This window comes from Dermacentor variabilis, chromosome 4, assembly GCF_050947875.1.
Source record: "Dermacentor variabilis isolate Ectoservices chromosome 4, ASM5094787v1, whole genome shotgun sequence".
NCBI lineage: Eukaryota > Metazoa > Arthropoda > Arachnida > Ixodida > Ixodidae > Dermacentor > Dermacentor variabilis.
In genome coordinates this window covers 8,940,144-8,959,768 of record NC_134571.1, presented here as the reverse complement: position 1 = coordinate 8,959,768, position 19,625 = coordinate 8,940,144, and the positions used below count along the sequence as shown (strand labels likewise).

Genomic DNA, 19,625 nt, shown 5'->3' with positions numbered 1-19,625 from the left:
ATCAACACACAGTGCCAGGAATGGTGTCGACCATTACTTCAACGCATCCTGTGCCAACTCAAACGAAATCTCGAGAAAGGCCCTAATCGGAAGCTTTAGAAATAGCGTACTTAAGCCTAAGCGGCTTTGCACACACAAGAGCCCTATCTCCCCAATCTCCATTGTAGGCTCTTTGCATTCCACTGTACTTTCTCTGTGTTGCTTTGTAAGCCTGGCAGTTTTCTCAGCACAGCCTGAACTGCGAGCGTCATGCAGTCAAGGTCACACTTCGCGTTAGCACCTACATTGCAACAAGCAAACGTGAAATGCTCCTGCGGCTTCAACTATCGTGAAGCTTCAAGTAGTAGACATTAAGCAAAAGCCTGTAATGTTTTCTGTGCTGTTGGGTTGTTAAAAGAGTGTTGAACTTGCATATTTACATGAAAATATTTGAATAACAGTACTTTGAAAGTACACTGATTCTAGGGATGAAATTGCTGCATTCTTTGGAAGTAAGTCAACATTTTTCTTTTTTGAGTTTGCCAACATGTGGCACTTGTGTCAAGGTTTTATGTAAATCCCACCATTCAAACTACATTCACTTTGAAACTGTTACATACTTATCGCTATTCGTTTAAAACCCAGAGATTTATATTCACACAAGCCTAGTTATTTTACAGTTGTTAGTTGCAAGCAGTCACACATTCAATGCTGCCAGTGTAAAAGTTATGGCTTGTTACAATGTCAAGCCGTAACTCTTACACTGGCAGCATTGGAGAATAGGAAACAGAATGGAGCTGCATCCAGTTCCTGGATGCTGCTCCATTCTGTTTCTACAAACAATGTAAGCATCCAGGACCTGGATGCAGCCCTTTGCCAAAAAAATTATCTGAGGCTATAACAAAGTGGACACTGAGTGCAGCAGCTTGTGTATTTCAGACTATCTTCACTGCGTTGTGATTTGGCGAAATTGCACACGTCTGCCTTCTTTTATTTATTTATTTTTCCATCTTTTAGCAATTCTGCACTTCTAAGTGTGAATGTAATCTGCACGAGATCCCCACACATACACACAGAAAGAGAGACAGAGAGAGAGACAGAGAAAAAAAAAGACTGCATGCAAGTTCATGGTTCACTTTTTAAAACTGAAGTTATAGCTATTATGAGAACATACCAGATCATGATAAATTATGTTTTAGACGTTTATAACAGGCAGGGGAAGAATTCATTCTTAAAACTAGTACCACAAGCTCCTAAATATTAATTTTATAAATTCCCTGATCATGTGTGTTAGGTTTATTCTGCCTTCAAGCAGAGAATTTATTGCCACTGGGCTAAGCGCACCTGAAAATAGTGAGAAGTGCAGCTGAAAACCTATGCCCTATATCATTTATTGCTCACAAAAAACATATGTGCCCACACAGAATAGGCAATCAACGTTATGAAATTTTATGGCTTTGTTCTGTTTTTCTACACTGTTATCGTTGCTGTTGAGATAGCGCTACAAAACATAAAAGGTAAGATGAACAAAGGCAGATGAGGAGAACAAAAACAACTTGCTTGTAGTAAAAGATTACAATCACTTTGTCAACGCCGCTTTCCTGTGGAAGGCCTAACGTGGGACAAACAAGCTGGCGCATAATTTGTCTTCAGAAAACCATCAAGAATCAAACCTGCCAACTCTCTTCCTTACGTGCGATTGTCATATACAAAGCTGAGCAGCGGAGCCTACGGCTCTACAGCTCGCAAGCCATAGTGTGTAAGCCCAATTACACAAGGAAAAAGCAGGCAAGCAAGATTAAGATTGCGGTCTTCACGGTTGGAGAATGCTGCTGTTGCAACCAATGGGTTTCAAGCCCAAGGGATCCCTGAAGTCTGCTGCCTTATTTTTTTTTTTCAGATTTACTACATATTAATGAGCACCATTTTTTACAGCACACCTTTATGACCGCCTGCTATTGCGACATCTGGATACTCGACAGTTTGTGAGTAAACATGTTGCACTTTCCAATTATTCATGGACTCGTGTTGAGTGCAACAGTTTGTGGCATGGCTGTTCTTTGCTTGCATCTCTTAGTCATAGGTCAAGCATGCTCTTGCTAAACTTAATAATTCTTGGCAACTTAGCTCCATAACTTAACTCTACCTATAAGTCGCTGTCCTTAAATACACTCCGACATTGTCATGATGAAAGCTCCAGATCATCAGAAGTGTAGAATGTGTAGAAAAATTGGGTTATTTATGGTTACTGCAGCAGAGGTAGTCGCCTGTAGGTAGATACTGAAAAAGCTGTTTTGAGTAAACATTGAGAAACATAATTATTTGACAAAGAGATTACTCCAATTAGTTTATTTACCGGTTTTGTAGTGTTGCTTAAAATCAACATTTAGCGCTCCTGGCTATGTGCCCAATCCATTCTAACTCCATTCCAGAATCTCTGGCTCCCTTTCCATTCCCAGTCCATCTGCTGGACTGGCGCCACCATTCCATTCACATTCCATTCCAGTTGTTTACAAATGTGAAATTATACTGGAATCAATCCACAGAATCATTCCAACTCCAGAGTTGCCACTCCACAACTCTAGTAAGATAGTTTCAGGGAATAAAAATTTTAAACAGAAGTAGGAAAGAATGCCAAGTGTGAGCTTTGAGAGGCATGTACAGCAGAATCTCGTTCGTACATGTTGGGAAAAAACGCAAGAAAAAACGTACTAACCGGGAAAATGTATGATCTGAAATAACTAAAAAATCTGACAGACTCGACCATTGTTGACATCTACGTAATGCGAAGCGTCGTGCAGATCGTTGCGGCATGAGACGCCAACATGCGTCAAGCTGCTGGTGCTCCGGTAGCTCGAGACGCATTTTGTTGTTTTCCTATTGCGTGGCATTTTAAGAGGGCAGCGCCGGATACTGCCAAAGCGAAACGTGACGGCCACATCGTGCCGCCTGCAGCAGGGAACAGCGATGGTGGTGGTGGTGGTGAAAAGCCTTTATTGCATAATAAAAGGAGGTGTGGACCCCATAGGGGGAACCCACATACTGGTTGGTGTCCCTAGTCCGGGACCCCATTGGTCAAAGCCACCGTCCTAGCTCTCTGGACGAAGGCCCTTTGGGCCTGAAGGTCTGAGCATAGCAGGGCTGCGTCCCAGTCCTCTCATGCAGGGTTGGGGTTGGGGGTTAAGGCTGAATTTCGCTGGCAAGCCCATACCATGTGGTAGGTGTCTGCTACCTCGCCACAATGCTGGCACCTTCCGGTGACCATAGGGTCAAAGTGTTTCATATAGCTGGACATAACACAGTGTTAGTGAAAAGTCCCAGGAGCATGTGTTCATTCGCCCTGCCGAGCCCCTTAGCAGGCATAGTATATCGGCGATGACTATCTTTAATCTAGAATTTCTCTAAATCTGGTGAAGTTGGCCCTCATCCTGGTCAATAGCGCGTTTGGATTATCACCTACTAAAAGCATGCTACCAATGGCACTATGCACCACACAGTGATAGCTGTGAATGCGGCGTGTGATGGCCTGGGTGGAGATTTATTGGTATCGGAATAAGGAACTGTGCACGCTGTCATTTTCATGTGAGATGGGCGGCTATATAATGTTCTCGATTGCATGCGCCTCGTGCCTTTTCATCTTCACATGGGATCTAACGGCCAGAAAACATATATGTACGACCGCAGTCTGCAGCAAGGGAGCGGCAGTGCATTTCAATTATCGCCTATTATAAGCATACGCTACACTTCCGACAGCACTGTGCGTTATGAAACAGATAGGCAAAGATGCTTATCACAATAGGATTGGCAGTGATAGCTGTGAACCCCAGAGAGGATTTCCTGGCACAAAAACGAGAAACTGAGTGTGCACCCTCAGTGCACACATGTGTGCACCACATGCGTGCAGAGCCTGTGGGCTCTGCATGCATGCGAATGCAACATTTTCAAAAACGTCATTTTCTGTAAGCCAAGCGCACAGCTCTAGCAGTCAACTCACTTGTCCTCGCCCAGTACAACACCAAAGCAGCAATGGTCCAGTCGCACCTTAGAAGTGTCTACATAACCGGCCCTTTGTCCACAGGCAAACACAGTGTTGAAGTGCTGTGCCTGAAAGAATACAGTGGTGAGCTCTTGAGTGAGGCATGCAACAGCAACAGAAATTAAAAGATTGATGAGACAAAAACTGGGATGTGCCTTTTGCCTTATGTATACACATATTCAAGTACATGCTACAGAGTGACTCACATTAGGATGCCAAGTTCTGATGCCAGTGCATATTTTATAGCTGGCTCACACTTGCAAGTGATTATGGGTTGAAAGGTGTTTGTATGATTCATTATGGACCTTATAATCATATTCTTATTCACCTTTTTATTCGTGCAGACACTGTGTAGCCAGATTTAATTGTTAAAGCCAATAATGGAGCATGGGAACATTGTAGTAAGTGCTTTATTTTACCACAGAACACACAAAAGTTCAGGGTAGGGTAGCTGCTCATTGTTACATTCGAGTACACTCGAACCTCATTATAATGAAATGGGATATAACGAAATAATGAAAATAACGAAACTAATAAAATTCCCCTTGAAATCCTCACAGAATCCGTGTATTTAAAGCCACGTTTTAACAAAGTGAAGTTGTCGTCCTGCCAATCTGAAACGATCTAGATTCATCCCCGATCGCTCGTCTTGTTTGCCGCGGCAGTTTAGAACTACCTCTTCCCCACGTCGAATATGTCGTCGAGCAACACTACGTCTTTTTCACCGCCGCGGAAAGCAGCACATCTGCGCATAAGCCTCTCTTCACTATCACACTTTTCCACTGACCTCTCTCCCTTGCACATGCCTTGCTGCGTGAACCGCGCCAAGCTGCGCAGCTATGCCTGGCAGTGCGAAAGATTAGTGCATGCGCTTCTGGACGCCGCGCAGGCAGGTGCAGTGGGGTATGGCTTCCGAGATCTCCCCATCGCAATCTCGAGGGTTACGTGCAAGATGCACCATGCTGCCCGGTATTGTGCAGCAGTGCGGAAAAGTGCATTCACTTCTCTCTTTCTCTACGGAGCGCCACGCATGCTGGACTTGGCCTCAGAGACCTCCGGGTGCAACCTGGGGGTCACGCTCAGGTCGTGCATTAGGGTAATCTTTTTATCTACACAGGCTACACAAGTGTAGCTAGCGTAGGAAGTCGGCATTTTTTTTTACTTGGTGTACAAAAGTGTAGCTCCACCCACCTACACGAAGCGATTTTTTTATAGCTGTAGTTTAGCATGAAAACTACACTTTCTACACTGTGGTTTTGTTGACTGTAGGCAGCAGACGACAAACGACCAGACTGGCGTTGCAAAGGCATGGCGCCATTTTGCCTGTGACTACTGGCACTAATATAGCGATGATAGTGAATATTCACTGCAAGGACGGTAGCAAAGTGCTGGCACGACTATGTGTCACAGAGGAAGGTGAGCGAATCTTCCAAGAAGATAAAATTATCATACTCTCAGATGGTGCAGGCTGTTTCAGACTATGCATTGTATTATACGCATTGAGAAGCTGTCTTCATGCGCTGCACATTTATTATTTTATTTATTACATACTGCCAGCCTGGATGTCAGGCTTTAGGCAGGAGTGGGGTACATAACAATACAGTATATAGAGAAAAGACGGGGAATGCGGGAGATGGAAATTCAAGACGATGAGCAATACGTGAACAAGGTGAATGCAGGAGCCAACGTTTCGACAAGTGGACTTGTCTTCTTCAAGGCGACATATGCTTTCCTCGCCACAGTTATATAGGTGGGGTTCTAATAAAGGGGAGAGGGTGTGAGGCGGGAGGACGCGGAGACGAGGGAAAATGTGTTAGCATGTCGAATTGAAAGTAAAGGAACGCTGTGTACAAGGTCAAAGTCAGGGCACCCCCACCACCCGGTCTGTCAACACACGCGCGTTAGCCGACGTGTCAAGGGCGTCTGACACGCCAGCTGAAAAAAAAAGTGGGGGGGGAGGAATGGAAAAGAAAAAAGAACAGGGGGGGGGAGATACGCCAAGAAAACCAACTAAGTGTTGTTGCCTATAGCTTGAAGTTTAGCATAGCAAATAGATTCTAAAGCTCCCTTTGAAACGTTTATGCTTATTGGTTGCAATGTCTTGAACTTATAGATAAGGTATGATTCTCTGTATTTTCTTTGACTTCAAGTCAAATCTAGCTTCACTTGCACAAGTTCGCATGTGATTTATATGCTTGAATGTTCCTTCTGTAAGAAACAATATATCGGTGAAACAGAACAATCAATGAACGTCAGATTAAACGGACATCGCGCGGACACAGCTAAAAAGCTTCCCAAAGCCGTCGCCAAGCATTTCAACCAACCAGGTCATAACTTTGATGAACTTAAACTCTACATCTTACAGTCAAATTTCCGTTCTGAATGAGAAAGAAAATACAGAGAATCATACCTTATCCATAAGTTCAAGACATTGCAACCAATAGGCATAAACATTTCAAAGGTAGCTTTAGAATCTATTCGCTATGCTAAACTTCAAGCTATAGGTAACAACACTTAGTTGGATTTCTTGGCGTATCTCCCCCCCTTTTTCTTTTTTCTTTTTCATCCCCCCCTTTTTTTTTTCAGCCGGCGTGTCAGACGCCCTTGACACGCCGGCTAACGCGCGTGTGTTGACAGACCGGGGTGGGGGGGGGAGGGGGGGTGCCCTGACTTTGACCTTGTACACAGCGTTCCTTTACTCTAAATTCGACACGCTAACACATTTTCCCTCGTTTCCGCGTCCTCCTGCCTCACACCCACTCCCCTTTAGAAGAACCCCACCTATATATACTGTGGCGAGGAAAGCATATGTCGCCTTGAAGAAGACAAGTCCACTTGTCGAAACGTTGGCTCCTGCATTCACTTTGTTCACGTTTTGCTCAATACAGTATATATGAATACAATGTACATTTGGTCGAGCAAGTACGGCATTAGAAGTATCCACATAACCCATACAAAGCGAAGTACAAACAATATGCCACGACAATGTGAAGTATCGTTAGCTATTGCGGAATGCACTTAAGAAGGAAGACACCGCCGAACACTCAACCACATAGGCAGGTAGGTTATTCCATGTGCAAATTGTGCTCCGGAAAAATGAGGCTTTGAACACATTTGCTATGTATTTCGCTGTAGTTTGTCTAAATTTGTTGATGAATGAAAACTCTTACATTGGCATTTAGTTTCAGGCATCGGCATATACGCAGCCAGTAAGTGCGAAGTCAGGCAAAGCGCGGAGTTGAGCGCTTTCCATCTGCTGATGCAGAAGACGACGCGTCGTCTGGTCTGATTGGCTACAGCCCAGCGAGCTAAGTGTAGAACGCGATGTCACAGTCTCTGCCCGGCACTACACTCATCTACACGAGCTTGCACGAAGTGTAGGTAAAAGAAAATAGCCCTATTCTTTTCTCCCTCTCCCTGTGATGCGCTGTGTGGTCTATCAGCTGGGCATAGCCTTAGAGGTCGTACTGCCATCGGTGCATCTCGAACCCCACGAGCCGGCCAAGCCAAGCTGGCGTGGCAAAGTTCGCTTGCCTCCTCGATCACACCAGTGAAGCGCTGTGTTGCGTGCCACGTGCTGCTTGACCATGACGAGCTAAGTGGAAAGCGGGTGCGAAAGACCATCGCAAGGGAACAGACGGCAGCTATCTAAAGGATGTTGCATCACGTGCTAAGTCGCGTGTTGCACACGCCGAAGATCCTTTTGTTCTTTCATTCAAATTTCATCACATGCGTGGCCATGTAGTGATACCATGGGCTGCAACGCAGTCTTCTTATTCCATGTTTATAAATGTGCACCCACTGGGCATATATTGCAATGAACGGCAATAATGGATATAACGAAGTAATTTCGGCTGCCCCTTCAACTTTGTTGAAGGGGCAACATAATGAGGTTCGACTGCATCGTTAAAAGCGATATTGCTATAAGTGGGTTCAACTGTGCTTCTTTTTGTCTAAATAAAATGTTTGAATGTTTGTCCCTCTGCTTTTTGTGTGCAACCCGGTTATAACAATTATCGGTTATAACAATGAGATTTTCTTGGCACTTGAATATTGTTATAGGTGGGTTTGACTGTAGAATGATTTCACTTGGCTGTCCTACAGCTGTGGTTAACAATAAAAATTTTCTTGCCCCAATACACTGTAGGTATGATCTGCCAAAACACGACAAGAGAATGAAGTAGTGGGAGAGCTGGAACAAATTCATGATACAGCGCAAGACATGAGACAAGGAAAAAGTATGGATGACACGAGCAGCGTCTTTCGACTGAATGTTTAATATTGGCATATGTTTTCCATAAACATTCAGATGAAAGACAGGACTTGTGTCGTCCATACTTTCTTCCTCGTCTCGGTCTTCTTGCACTGTAAATCATGAAAGCATGGCAAACATGTGAAAATATTGGTTTCAGTCCACTTTCAGCCCTAATTTGTACACAGAAGTGTTTAACCCTTTCCCTGCCATGCCCATTGGGCATCATTAGCCCGTTATCGATGGTTTGAAATGCCGCTTTTGAGACCTTCTGCACCGCTTACGAACGCACCGCATCATCGGAGGTGAAGAAGGGGAACTATATTTTTGTTTCCTATGCAATTTGCTTTTTTTCCCACTTGGCGCTGATTTTCGAACACGCTCCAAAGTCTCACGATTGTCAAAGTAGAAAGGAAAAATGGGAGCCTCCGGAAGAAGTACGCGCTTTGAAAGATTGCGTGATTCCACAGAGTCTGTGGCTGATTTTATTGGTGAATCTAGCAGCAGTGAGTCTGACGATGCTGCCTCTTTGTCCGACTTTGACTCTGAGAGCAACAACTATGCAAACCAGCCTGGAACAATGGTGGCCGCAGAGCGGTTAGTTTTGCTTTCGGCCGTCTTCATTGTCGTTTGGAGTTCTTGAGAGCCTGGCAAGATGAAGACTTCTAGAAACTGCAAGAAATGCTACGACAGAAAAACCGAGCAGAAAGCAAGAGCTGCTATGTTTTACATTGAGGAACTGCTTTTTGCATGGCACGGCTAAACGTAGTGCTTGCAGTTAAATTTTTGTAGTGGAAGACCCGTTCAATAAAAAATTCAGTTTTTTCGGAGATAGTGCCTATTAGACGGCAATACCTTTTGCATATCTCATCAGTTTTGTTACATTTTTTTTTTCTTAGTAGAAATGAAGGGAAGTCAAAAAGTAAAGGGACATTTCAGAAAAGGTACATTTATTCTAATGATAGAAAACTGAAACATACATTTTTTTTTTTTTTTTGCATGACCTCCCTGCACTTCAACGCACTTTGCCCAATGTTTCACAAGTGTTTTTTTTTCCGTCAGAAAAAAGTTTTTGGATTGCACCTGTAACCAATTTTGCACCGCATCAATGACATCTGCATCGATCGCAAATCTTCTTTCCCTGAGCACTTCCTTCAATGGTCCAAACATATGAAAATCACTTGGAGCCAGGTCTGGACTGTATGGCGGGTGTTCCAGCAATTCAAATCCCAACTACTTTATTGTTTCAATCGTTCATTTAGCAGAATGTGGCCGAGCATTACCTTGCTGCAGGAGGACACCTTTTCACAGTTTTCCACGATGTTTGGATTTCATTGCATGCTTCAGTTTAGTTAGCAACACATCACAATAGTTCTCACTCTTCACAGTTTTGCCTCTTGGGGTGAAATGAACGGCTACCACAGCTTCCATGTCCCAGAACAGTGCTAGCATCATTTTACCAGCTGACGGCCGACGTTTCAATTTCTTAACTTCTGGTGATGATGAGTGTTTCCAAACCATGCTCGCAGCCTTACTTTACGGTTTGTGATGATGTACCCAAGTTTCATCTGCAGTAACAATTTGCTGTAAAAATTCATCTCCCTCGTGACGATAACAGGCCAAATGTTAAAAAGAGATGTCCAACCTTTGCGCCTTATGCTCCGCTGACAATTCTTTCGGGACCCACCTTGCACACACTTTCCGAAAATTTAGCCTGTCATGTAAGATGGAATATGCTGAACCATGACTGATATGTGAAGTATCGGTGATTTCATTCACTGTGATTCGTTTGTTTTCCATCACCATACCGTCAGCGACATTCAAATTGTCCTTAGTCGTTGACGTCAATGGCCTGCCCGATCTTTCCTTATCACATAAAGAAGTTCTTGCATGTTTGGAATGCTCTATCCATTCGTAGATCTTGCTTCACGATAAACAACTGTCACCGTACTGCACTTGCATGAATAATTTCTGCAGGTTTAACACCTTCCGTAAACAAAAAGCGAATCACTGCCTTCATTTCCTCCTTGGTGCAGATCGACAATGGAGCTGCCATGTTTAATGATTTGCGACACTCTACCGGCTAATGCAGGAATAAGAGTTACACGTTTCATAGAAGTGTTGCAGACGACACTAAGAACTGTTGCAGATGGCAGTAATTCAGCGCTGGATACTAGCAGTGTTACCAAACCCTAACGTGAGAAATTGCAAAAGTCCCTTTGCTTTTTGACTTGCCCTCATACAAGCGTGTGTTTAGAAACTTTGTTCAATTTTATACCACAATCTTGATTCAGGCAATTTATCTTTTCTTTTATTATATATATCTCGTTAATAAAACTTTTATGTGTGAAAAAAGCATTTCTTCTGCTTTTTGTTTACGTATTACCAAAAATATTGAATGCAGTAGTTCCTTAAGAAAAGAAATCTGGCGTAACCTACAAAAAACACCTATTTTCCCCACGGTAGGGAAGGAGCTAAAGTAAAAATGTGACACAAAGTTCATTAGATAGACCGGTTTTTTGGTGGTGAACTGTCATTATTTTGTTTTGATTTTTGTTTTAAGTGGGATATGAATCTTTGATGTTGACCTCTGTCTTGTGCTCGGCATAATTCATATACGACCACTTTACTGCACAGTTGTTGCTCTCTAGGCAGTTGGCATGTCCTACGTGGTACTGAAGTGCAATTTGCCCCAGCACGTAAGGACTCGATTGTGTGGCTGGGTCTCAAGAGTCATTACAAAAATTATGTTTGTCTTGTCTTCTCATCATGTCTCCCAGAGCATGTCAGAAGGTCAGGCAAAAGCTCTCATAGTCCACTTCTTTTGTCAAAACGACCCCTTTTTCTTCTTACATTCCCATTGACACTCCTGCCATTGACACTCATGCCTGAGGTGGATAGTACCAAAGGAGTGCTTATCGTGAATGGAAGAGTAGAAAAGCACTGAAGCACTGCTCGTGAGTTCTCCTGTAACATCTGCGATCAACATCTTCTGAGGTTTCACAGATTACTTCAATGCGGCATAACGCAATGAGGCATACTTGCTTCCTAACTGGGTTTTGAAAAAAATGCATTGTTGTTCCATGATGAGTGAGATGTTGGACTTCAACTACATGACTACCAATCAAAACGCACTATTTTAAAATGATTCACCATAGCTGCCTGTCAAAGGACTCACTTGGCCAGCATCCACAACGTAGATGATCCAGTCAGCTTTCTCCTGCTGCACCCGATGCCTGAGCGCAGCCATGTCAGATGTGTCATATGTGTAGCCACCATCACTTTTTACGATCGTCAATGGAACTGGCATGTTTTCTGCAAACATCACCTTGCGGCCGTCGTCTTCCTCCAGAAACCCTGCGCAAGAAACACAGTACAGTAAGGAAAACACTTCCTTCACTTGAAGGAAGGTTCAGTGCGATAATGTATTCATGCAATAACTCGAGCCTGCATGTGTACGTTTTACCCTTAATTTGAACTCATAACGTGTTGTTAAGGCTGCCACCAATTGTTATGGGGATGGGGTTTCAGCAACCTTCAATGGCGTCTGCTTGGAGCTCAAACCAGATTGACCATCGAGGAGGGTCTGGCCGGGAACATGAGATGATGTAAAAACAAATAACAGAAGTTTAATACCTTGTTACGGGTAAGCCATGTTCCAAGACAAAAGGTACAGAAACGTTCGGCGTGTGCACTCCTGCACGCAAGGGCAGAGAAGATCTGTCTGTGGCACCTCGCCGGCCTTCTTATATGCTACACCATCCGGGCAACCGTATTCTCTCTTGCTCCTTGGTAAAGGGTCGTGTCCACACAATGTTCAGCGCACACAGAGGAATTCGGAGAAAAGCCACTCACTGGTGTAGAGGGGTTGAATGGAGGACAGTGGATAGTAGGATTTGCACTGGTGCATAATCCCGTCACGCACACTCGACAGACAAGTCTTTTCATGCTGACGAGCATGACGATTAGGCACGTTGTGTCTCAGGCGCTTGGCATCCGATTCCTTCATCACCACACAGAGTGAACCATAACACTGTACCTTTACCATCCAGACATTGGCACTATGCAATCCATACATTTTCTTGTGCCGTTGCTACTGTGTGCTTGCTAAACCAAGTTATTTTAAAATTTTTTACTCAAATGTTAGACGCTGCAAAAAATGGTAAACATGGTTGAGATTCCTTAGCAGTGTAAGACCACATGTTAGGCTGATATTCATGGCTTCTATAGCATTTTACATACAATCTGCACTATAGTTAAACATGTACATAGTATCTGCTAAGAAGACAAAGCACACTGCAACACCTAAAATGATAGCACTTGCCAGGCTAACACAAGTCGTCAGATCTTTAAACTATGTTTATGAATATATCAAGTGTACAACTCTCATAGGTAGAGCGTTAAACCTTCACTTATCAAAGACAAACAGGGCTCGTCCACTCAGTACTCATTTCGATTACTGAAGAGAAGCTCAGTCCGTCAATTTCTGATACCAAAAACCAGCTCAGCACGTCCATGAATCTAGTTGTGTTTGACGGTGCTACAAAAATTGCAAACAGTCGACCTTCCTGCAAAATTTCAAGCCTTCCTATTTTTCTTAAAATGTCTCCCAAGAGATTATTTAGGGTGATGACTCCATCTTCCTCTTTTCCTGACACATTTATTATTGATGATAACTGTATACAAGATGAATACACAATTTCATCTGCCTTCAATGATCACTTCAAAGGTGTATTCAAAGAAAAAAAATGATTGCTTGCCTCATTTTTAACTGGACTTGCCTTCAAGTCCCAATGTTGTTTCCAAACACAGTATGTTGAACTTGTTGCTAAAAATTGGTGTTTGGAAGTCGCCAAGTCTTGATGATATTCTAAATGATGATATTCTAAAAGTGGGCAACGCAGCAGCGAAATGGGCAACATGCTCAGGAGCACTTTTTTCTACGTACTCCTGGTTGCGGCTCTCCTGGCAAAGTTCGAGCTTTTGTTGGGCTGCCACTCTGCAAATGCCTCGTGGGATCACGACATAGGACGGCTTCGCATCCCGTTATCGGATCCTGGTGACATGTGCCACGTCAACAAGATATCGAGCCCTGGCATCACAGCGTACACACGGGATCAGCCATGGATGACGTCGACTCACGTGACCCTGCAGGAGGACTTAAATGTGAAGCCCGCACCGTGCTACTCCAGTGGGCAACGCAGCAGCGAAATGGGCAACATGCTCAGGAGCACTTTTTTCTACGTATTCCAGGTCAGTAGATATTTGCCGACGGCCTGCTATCGTAGCGATAATAGGTTCTTACTGCTGCTGCCTTGCCCACTATGTCTTGAATGCTTTCTTGCTCGACTTCAAAATATTCCGGTAAATATTTTGCTTTGTGGCGACATTGAGGCCAACACTGGCCCTACCGAAAAGGAAATATCGATGGAACTTCTTGCCGGTCAAAATTCATTGAAAACAGCTATACATGATGTACAGGCGTCTCAGAAAGAGATTGGCAAGCAAGTCAGTTCATTAACTGATCGTGTTGATGGTTTAGAGCGCCAACTGAGGAACATAAGTGTAGTTACTAAGCGGGTCGAGGATATGGAAACTGCGATGTCTACGGTTAAAACAGATCTAGCCTCCATTGTTGAAAAACTAGATGACCTAGAAAATCGTAGTCGCAGAAACAACTTAGTCATTTACGGTCTTGACAAACCAAGCAAAGAATCTTCTCAGGATCTTGAAGAGAGAGTAAAAGATTTGTTTCACAGCAAACTTGGTATCTCTGTGGCAAATATAGAAAAATGCCATAGGATTGGAAACAGAAATGCTGGCCATACACGACCGGTCATGCTTAGGTTTCTCGACCATCGGGAAAAAATGTCAATTTTGAAGGCTGCATACAAATTGAAGGGTACGGCTGTTTCAATATCGCAAGATTGCTCACATAGAGTTCGAGAAATTAGAAAGAAACTCTGGAACAGTTCTACTCTAGAAAGAAAAAATGGCTCGAAAGTCAAACTTGTACACAATAAACTGAGCATAGACGGCGTAATCTTTGGCTGGGACGAAAAGAAAGGTACACGCGTTCAACAAAAGAAAAATCAAGATTGACGTTTTGTACAAAAGCCTCAGGAGCTTAATATACTTAACGTGAACTGCCGGAGTGTGGTTAACAAAGTCACAGAACTTGAGGGAATCTTGGTGGCCCATAACCCTGAAATAATTATTCTCACGGAAACATGATTAAATGATTCTATCAAAGATAACGAATTTGTTTCTAGTGGGTACAATGGTGCACAGGAAAGATCGAGGGAGCAAAGGTGGGGGTGTGGCTTTGCTGTTCAAGGAGCGTTTTAGTATTTTGAGAATGCCAGATATACCGAACATTGAGGGAATATTCTGTAAAGCCTATCATGGCACAATTAGATATGTATTGGGAGCACTTTACTGACCACCTAATTCCTCTCCTGATTTCTTTGCTCATTTGCAAAGTTACCTGATTGCTCATGTGAAGCCTGGTGACCGATTAGTTCTAGGCGGAGACTTCAATATGCCAAACATGGATTGGTCAACCTTCACACTAAACGTTTCTAATGACAGGCCACAAGAAAGGTTGTTTGATATGATTTTTTCTTTTGATCTACAGCAAGTAGTTGACAGTTTCACTAGAATACAAGGTAACTGCTGCTCCATCCTTGATCTGTTTTTCTTAAGTGGATCTATTACGGGGCAAGCAAAGTGCGAAGTACTGCCTGGCATTTCCGATCACTCTGCTGTGTTGTTGACCCTTTCGGGCGTCTCTGTGAAGAAATCTGTTGATGTCACTTCCGTGCTCAACGTCTCGCGCGCAGATGATGTCGCCATATTGGATACGCTTTCGTTGAGTTTTGACTCATTTCAAGGCAGCAGCGCAGACATTCATACACTGTGGAATCGATTTAAAGATCTTTTAAATGATTGCATCAAACACTTTGTCCCTTGCATGCTAAAGAAAAGGAAAGGCAAATCTCCTTGGATTTCACGAGACACATTGCAATTAGGAAGACGATTAAAGCGCCTGAAGACAAAAAGACGTACCGCAAGAGACTTGGATGCTTTGCTTACTAAAATTTCCGAACTCTCCTCCGAGCTAAAAATGAAAGTTTCTTCAGATAAGTAACGCTATTTCGGGGAGAAACTTTCTAAATTTATTTCAACATCTCCTGAAAAGTTCTGGAGGCTAATTTCTCCCAGTAAGCAAATTAATGATGCTTTCGTCGTAAATGATGTTTTGAGTAATGATAGCGCAGTAATAGCAGATGCATTTAACTTACATTTTAGATCTGTGTTTACGCAAGACAATGGTTCATTGCCATACTTTCATGCTTCATACCCCCCTATGTCTGATGTTACTATTAATGAGAATGGAATACTTAACATGCTCCTTAACCTTGATATTAAGAAATCACCCGGTCCTGATGGTTTGCCAAATGAATTCTTAAAGCATTATGCGCCATGGGTCTCTAAATATCTGAGTGTGCTCTTTTCTAAATCACTAAATGAAGGCGAGATTCCAATCGACTGGAGAATGGCATCAGTGAAACCCATCTTCAAAAATGGTAATAAGCAGCACGTCTTGAACTATCGTCCTATTTCTTTGATTTCAACATCATGCAAACTTCTGGAGCATATAATACATAAACATCTTACTGAGTTCCTTTCAAAGAATAAAATATTATCATGCCATCAGCATGGCTTCAGAAAGGGTTTCTCTACATGCACACAATTAGTAATTACTGTACACGATTTCGCTAAGACAATAAATTCAGGTAAGCAGGTCGATGCAATCTTCATGGACTTTGCGAAAGCCTTTGACAAGGTTTCCCACAAAAAGCTACTCCACAAACTTGATGTTACTCTGGGTAATGCCAAAATTGCTACTTGGCTTTCTGCATATCTTTCAAACCAATATCAATATGTTTCATTCAAAAACCATGCCTCTCGGAGACTTCCCGTTGAGTCTGGTGTTCCACAGGGTTCAGTGCTCGGACCACTGTTGTTTCTAGTTTTCATTAATGATATCGTTAATGACATCCCCATAAAAATTAGATTACATGCAGATGATTGTGTAATGTATTCAGAAATAGATAGCGTCAGTGACCTACTACGACTAAATGAAGCCTTTGAAAAAGTTGTAAAATGGTGTAGTGACTGGCAAATGGCTATCAATTTTGACAAAACTGTATTTATGAAAATTTCGCACTAACTTAGAAATCTGCACTTCCAGTACTCGGCGTGTAATGTCTTGCTATCTGAGGTTAACACATAAAATATCTTGGTATTTGGATTTCTAAAGATCTTAGATGGAACAAACATATCAACACTGTATGCAATTCCGCCAATCAAAAGCTTTTCTTTCTCAGGAGTGCCTTGACACTGACAACACCTGAAGTTCGCCTTCTTGCATTTAACGCAATTGTGCTGCCACTTTTAGATTACGGATCCATAATATGGTATCCTTTCACTAAAAAAGATATTAATAAAGTAGAAGGTATTCAAAAGCGGGCCGTTCATTATATATATAACAGCTTTGGGCACACGTCGATGACAGCCTTGCTAAGCAGAGCCAATCTGCCAACTCTAACCCAAAGGAATCGTGTTCTCAGATTAAAATTTTTGTTTCAGCTCATTAAGGGATACTACAGCATAGATATTTCTAAGATTATTTCCTTTTCAACAGGTTATGCTACAAGGCAACGGCATGCACTGACAATTACCCCCTTCACTAGCCGCAAAAATTGCTTTAAATACTCATTTTTTCCTAGAGTCATAACTGAATGGAATCAGCTGTCCAACAATGTGGTGTTGCAGCCATCCCTGAATTTGTTTATGTCCCATATTGTGTAATTTTCTTATTTTCGCTCTGTTACATTTGCACTTGTAGTAGATGCATTGGTTCAATTGTACTCGAAGCGTATCTTTTATTTCATGACATCTGTATTGTCTTTTTACTAGTCCATGTAATATTTCTTTTGTTTGCCCTGCTAATCATGTCATAATGATGTATCTCCATGTTGCAAAAATCCCGTAACGGGATTGCAGTATGTGTAAATAAATAAATAAATAAATAAATAAAAATGCCTCTTGAGAATGTGATGGACAATGGATTTCAAAGTACATGTGTGTCTTATTTAGAAAATTACTTGAGAATGGCATGCTAGCAGAGTGAAGAACGGCCAGAATAAAACCTTTCATAAATCAGGAAATAAGACACGTATTCAAAATTAGACAGTTTTAGTTTCACGTACGTAAAGGTTTTGCGTACGTAGAGCTCTCACGTGTGAGCAGTGCGCCTGTGTAGAAAGCAAAAGGTTTGCGTGAGTCTCACGGACGTATGTGAGACTCAAACGTTTGCGTGTGTTCCTTGTGCACATAGAGAGCTCTGCGCGGCGGTCACATGTGATATCAAACAAGCGAGAGCATCATTGCAAAATGGCAGCCAAACACGCCGAAAAGGTAGCTCCATGCCTTTGTTTTTCTAAAAACGACTTGGATTTGTTGAGAGACGTAAGGGAGTGCAACGCATTCGAGGACAACATGCGGTATAGCACTTCTAGGCATTGCGAAGCTCCGATAGGCACAATAACACACTTTTACGTGTTTTGCATGCCAATCCAACTTGACTGGCTTGGCTTTGATTTGTCTTGGATGTCAATGGCTACAGCAGTGTTTATACCTGGCGATAGATGGCGATACATGGTCGCTTTTAGCGTGCGTCGCATACGTGTAGCTAAAAGCGTTTCAGGTGCAGTGCGCGTATGGTACGTAGAGCTTTCATGTTTGCGTGCGTGAAGTCTCAGTGTACATGTAACTAAAGCTGTCTATTACCACTCTAGTTCACTTATTTGAACAGCATGTAAATTATTAAAACACATAATTCATAAACATATATTTAGTTTTCTTGATGAACATAAGGTGTTGACAAAAGCTTAGCCTGCATTCGGGCCTGGCTTTTCAACCACTACTCAGTTGGTTCAAACAGTACACAACTTTGCCAAAACAATCATAAGAAAAAACAAACCGATACTATGTTTACGAATTTCAGCAAAGCTTTTGACAAGGTTTCCCATAAGAAGCTAATCATAGGTTAGTATTTGTACTTAATTAACAATGACCAGTCATTAAAATACGTAGATGAAAGCCTATTGTTGCATCTTGCATTTTGTTTTTGAAACGTGTTGACCACTAGCGCCACACAATGGCAAACATTGTGTGCTGCGCCCATGGTCTCTTCCCCTCTACTGGAAATAACATCAGTCTTTGCTTGGTCCTTGTTAAAGGCAGTTGTCCTTTTTTCTGTGGTGCTCCGTGCCCTGGCTGTTATGCCGCTTCGTCGGCCTTCCCTCGGCTGGCGTCGTACTGACACCATTACACTACACTTATCTTTATAACCGATGTCAATTCGTTTTGATTAAAAAGCTTCTTTCCACATTGTTCCTGTTGATTCGTCAGTTAATAAAATAGATGAAGGCCTATCTTTATAACCGATGCCAATTCGTTTTGATTAACAAGCCTCTCCACAATGTTCCTGTTGATTCCGGTAGTACCCAGGGATCTGTCCTTGGCCCTCTCTTGTTTCTGTTGCTTCTAAATGACAACATATAGAAATCTCTCAACAAAAATAACACATTATGCTGATGACTGTGTTCTATACAAAAACACAAATTCCACTAACGATCAGACTATATCAAATGAAGACTTCACAAAAATGGTTGCTTGGTGTGAACAATGGCAAATGCTCAATTAGCTGCGACAAAATCGTCCTCATGAGAATAACATCAAAAAGAAAAACCCTCTGTTCTTCCCCTTTTCTGCTAGAAATAATTTTCTCTCTGAAGTAATGCACAGTAAATACTTAGACTATACACTACACATGGCTGGGCAAAGATTCTTTAAATTACATTATGATACAGATACATGATACTGAGGCAATAAGTATTTGAGGTACAGATAGAAGGTACTGTTGGGATCGGCCTGCAGGGGTACTGCTCTGCAAAGCTATTTCAGCCCGCTGCACATGTTTCGAACGACCCGCGGTGGGAGCACCCTTCAGAGGACCAGCGAGGACAGCACTAACGAACCATGAACTTACTTCGGAGAACTGCGGCCTATGGCAGCAAGAAGAGTTCCACCCCCCACCCCCCTCCATAGGGTGCTTTGCGGTGCGGGGGCCCCAGGATTCGTCACAGTCTGCTGACACACGTGGCGACTACAGGAGAAAGGCAGCTCTGGAATTTAGAGGCGCCGGCTGGGGTCGGGCGTGACCATCTGGCTACAGGGACGCAAGACAATGGACACCACGACGGCCGCGTTGCGAAGGTCAGCTCC

General features: G+C 42.8%; 1 protein-coding gene across 1 annotated transcript in view; it reads right to left on the bottom strand.

Annotated features, from left to right (window-relative positions):
* Window positions 1-19,625, bottom strand: part of ArgRS (arginine--tRNA ligase-like protein) — an 83,416-nt gene that overhangs the window by 26,712 nt on the left and 37,079 nt on the right. The window contains exons 8-9 of the mRNA XM_075688064.1: window positions 11,446-11,624; window positions 3,974-4,083 (exon numbers count right to left, since the gene is read on the bottom strand). Coding sequence (XP_075544179.1) covers window positions 3,974-4,083; window positions 11,446-11,624 — 289 coding nt within the window. The remainder of the gene's footprint in view (window positions 1-3,973; window positions 4,084-11,445; window positions 11,625-19,625) is intronic.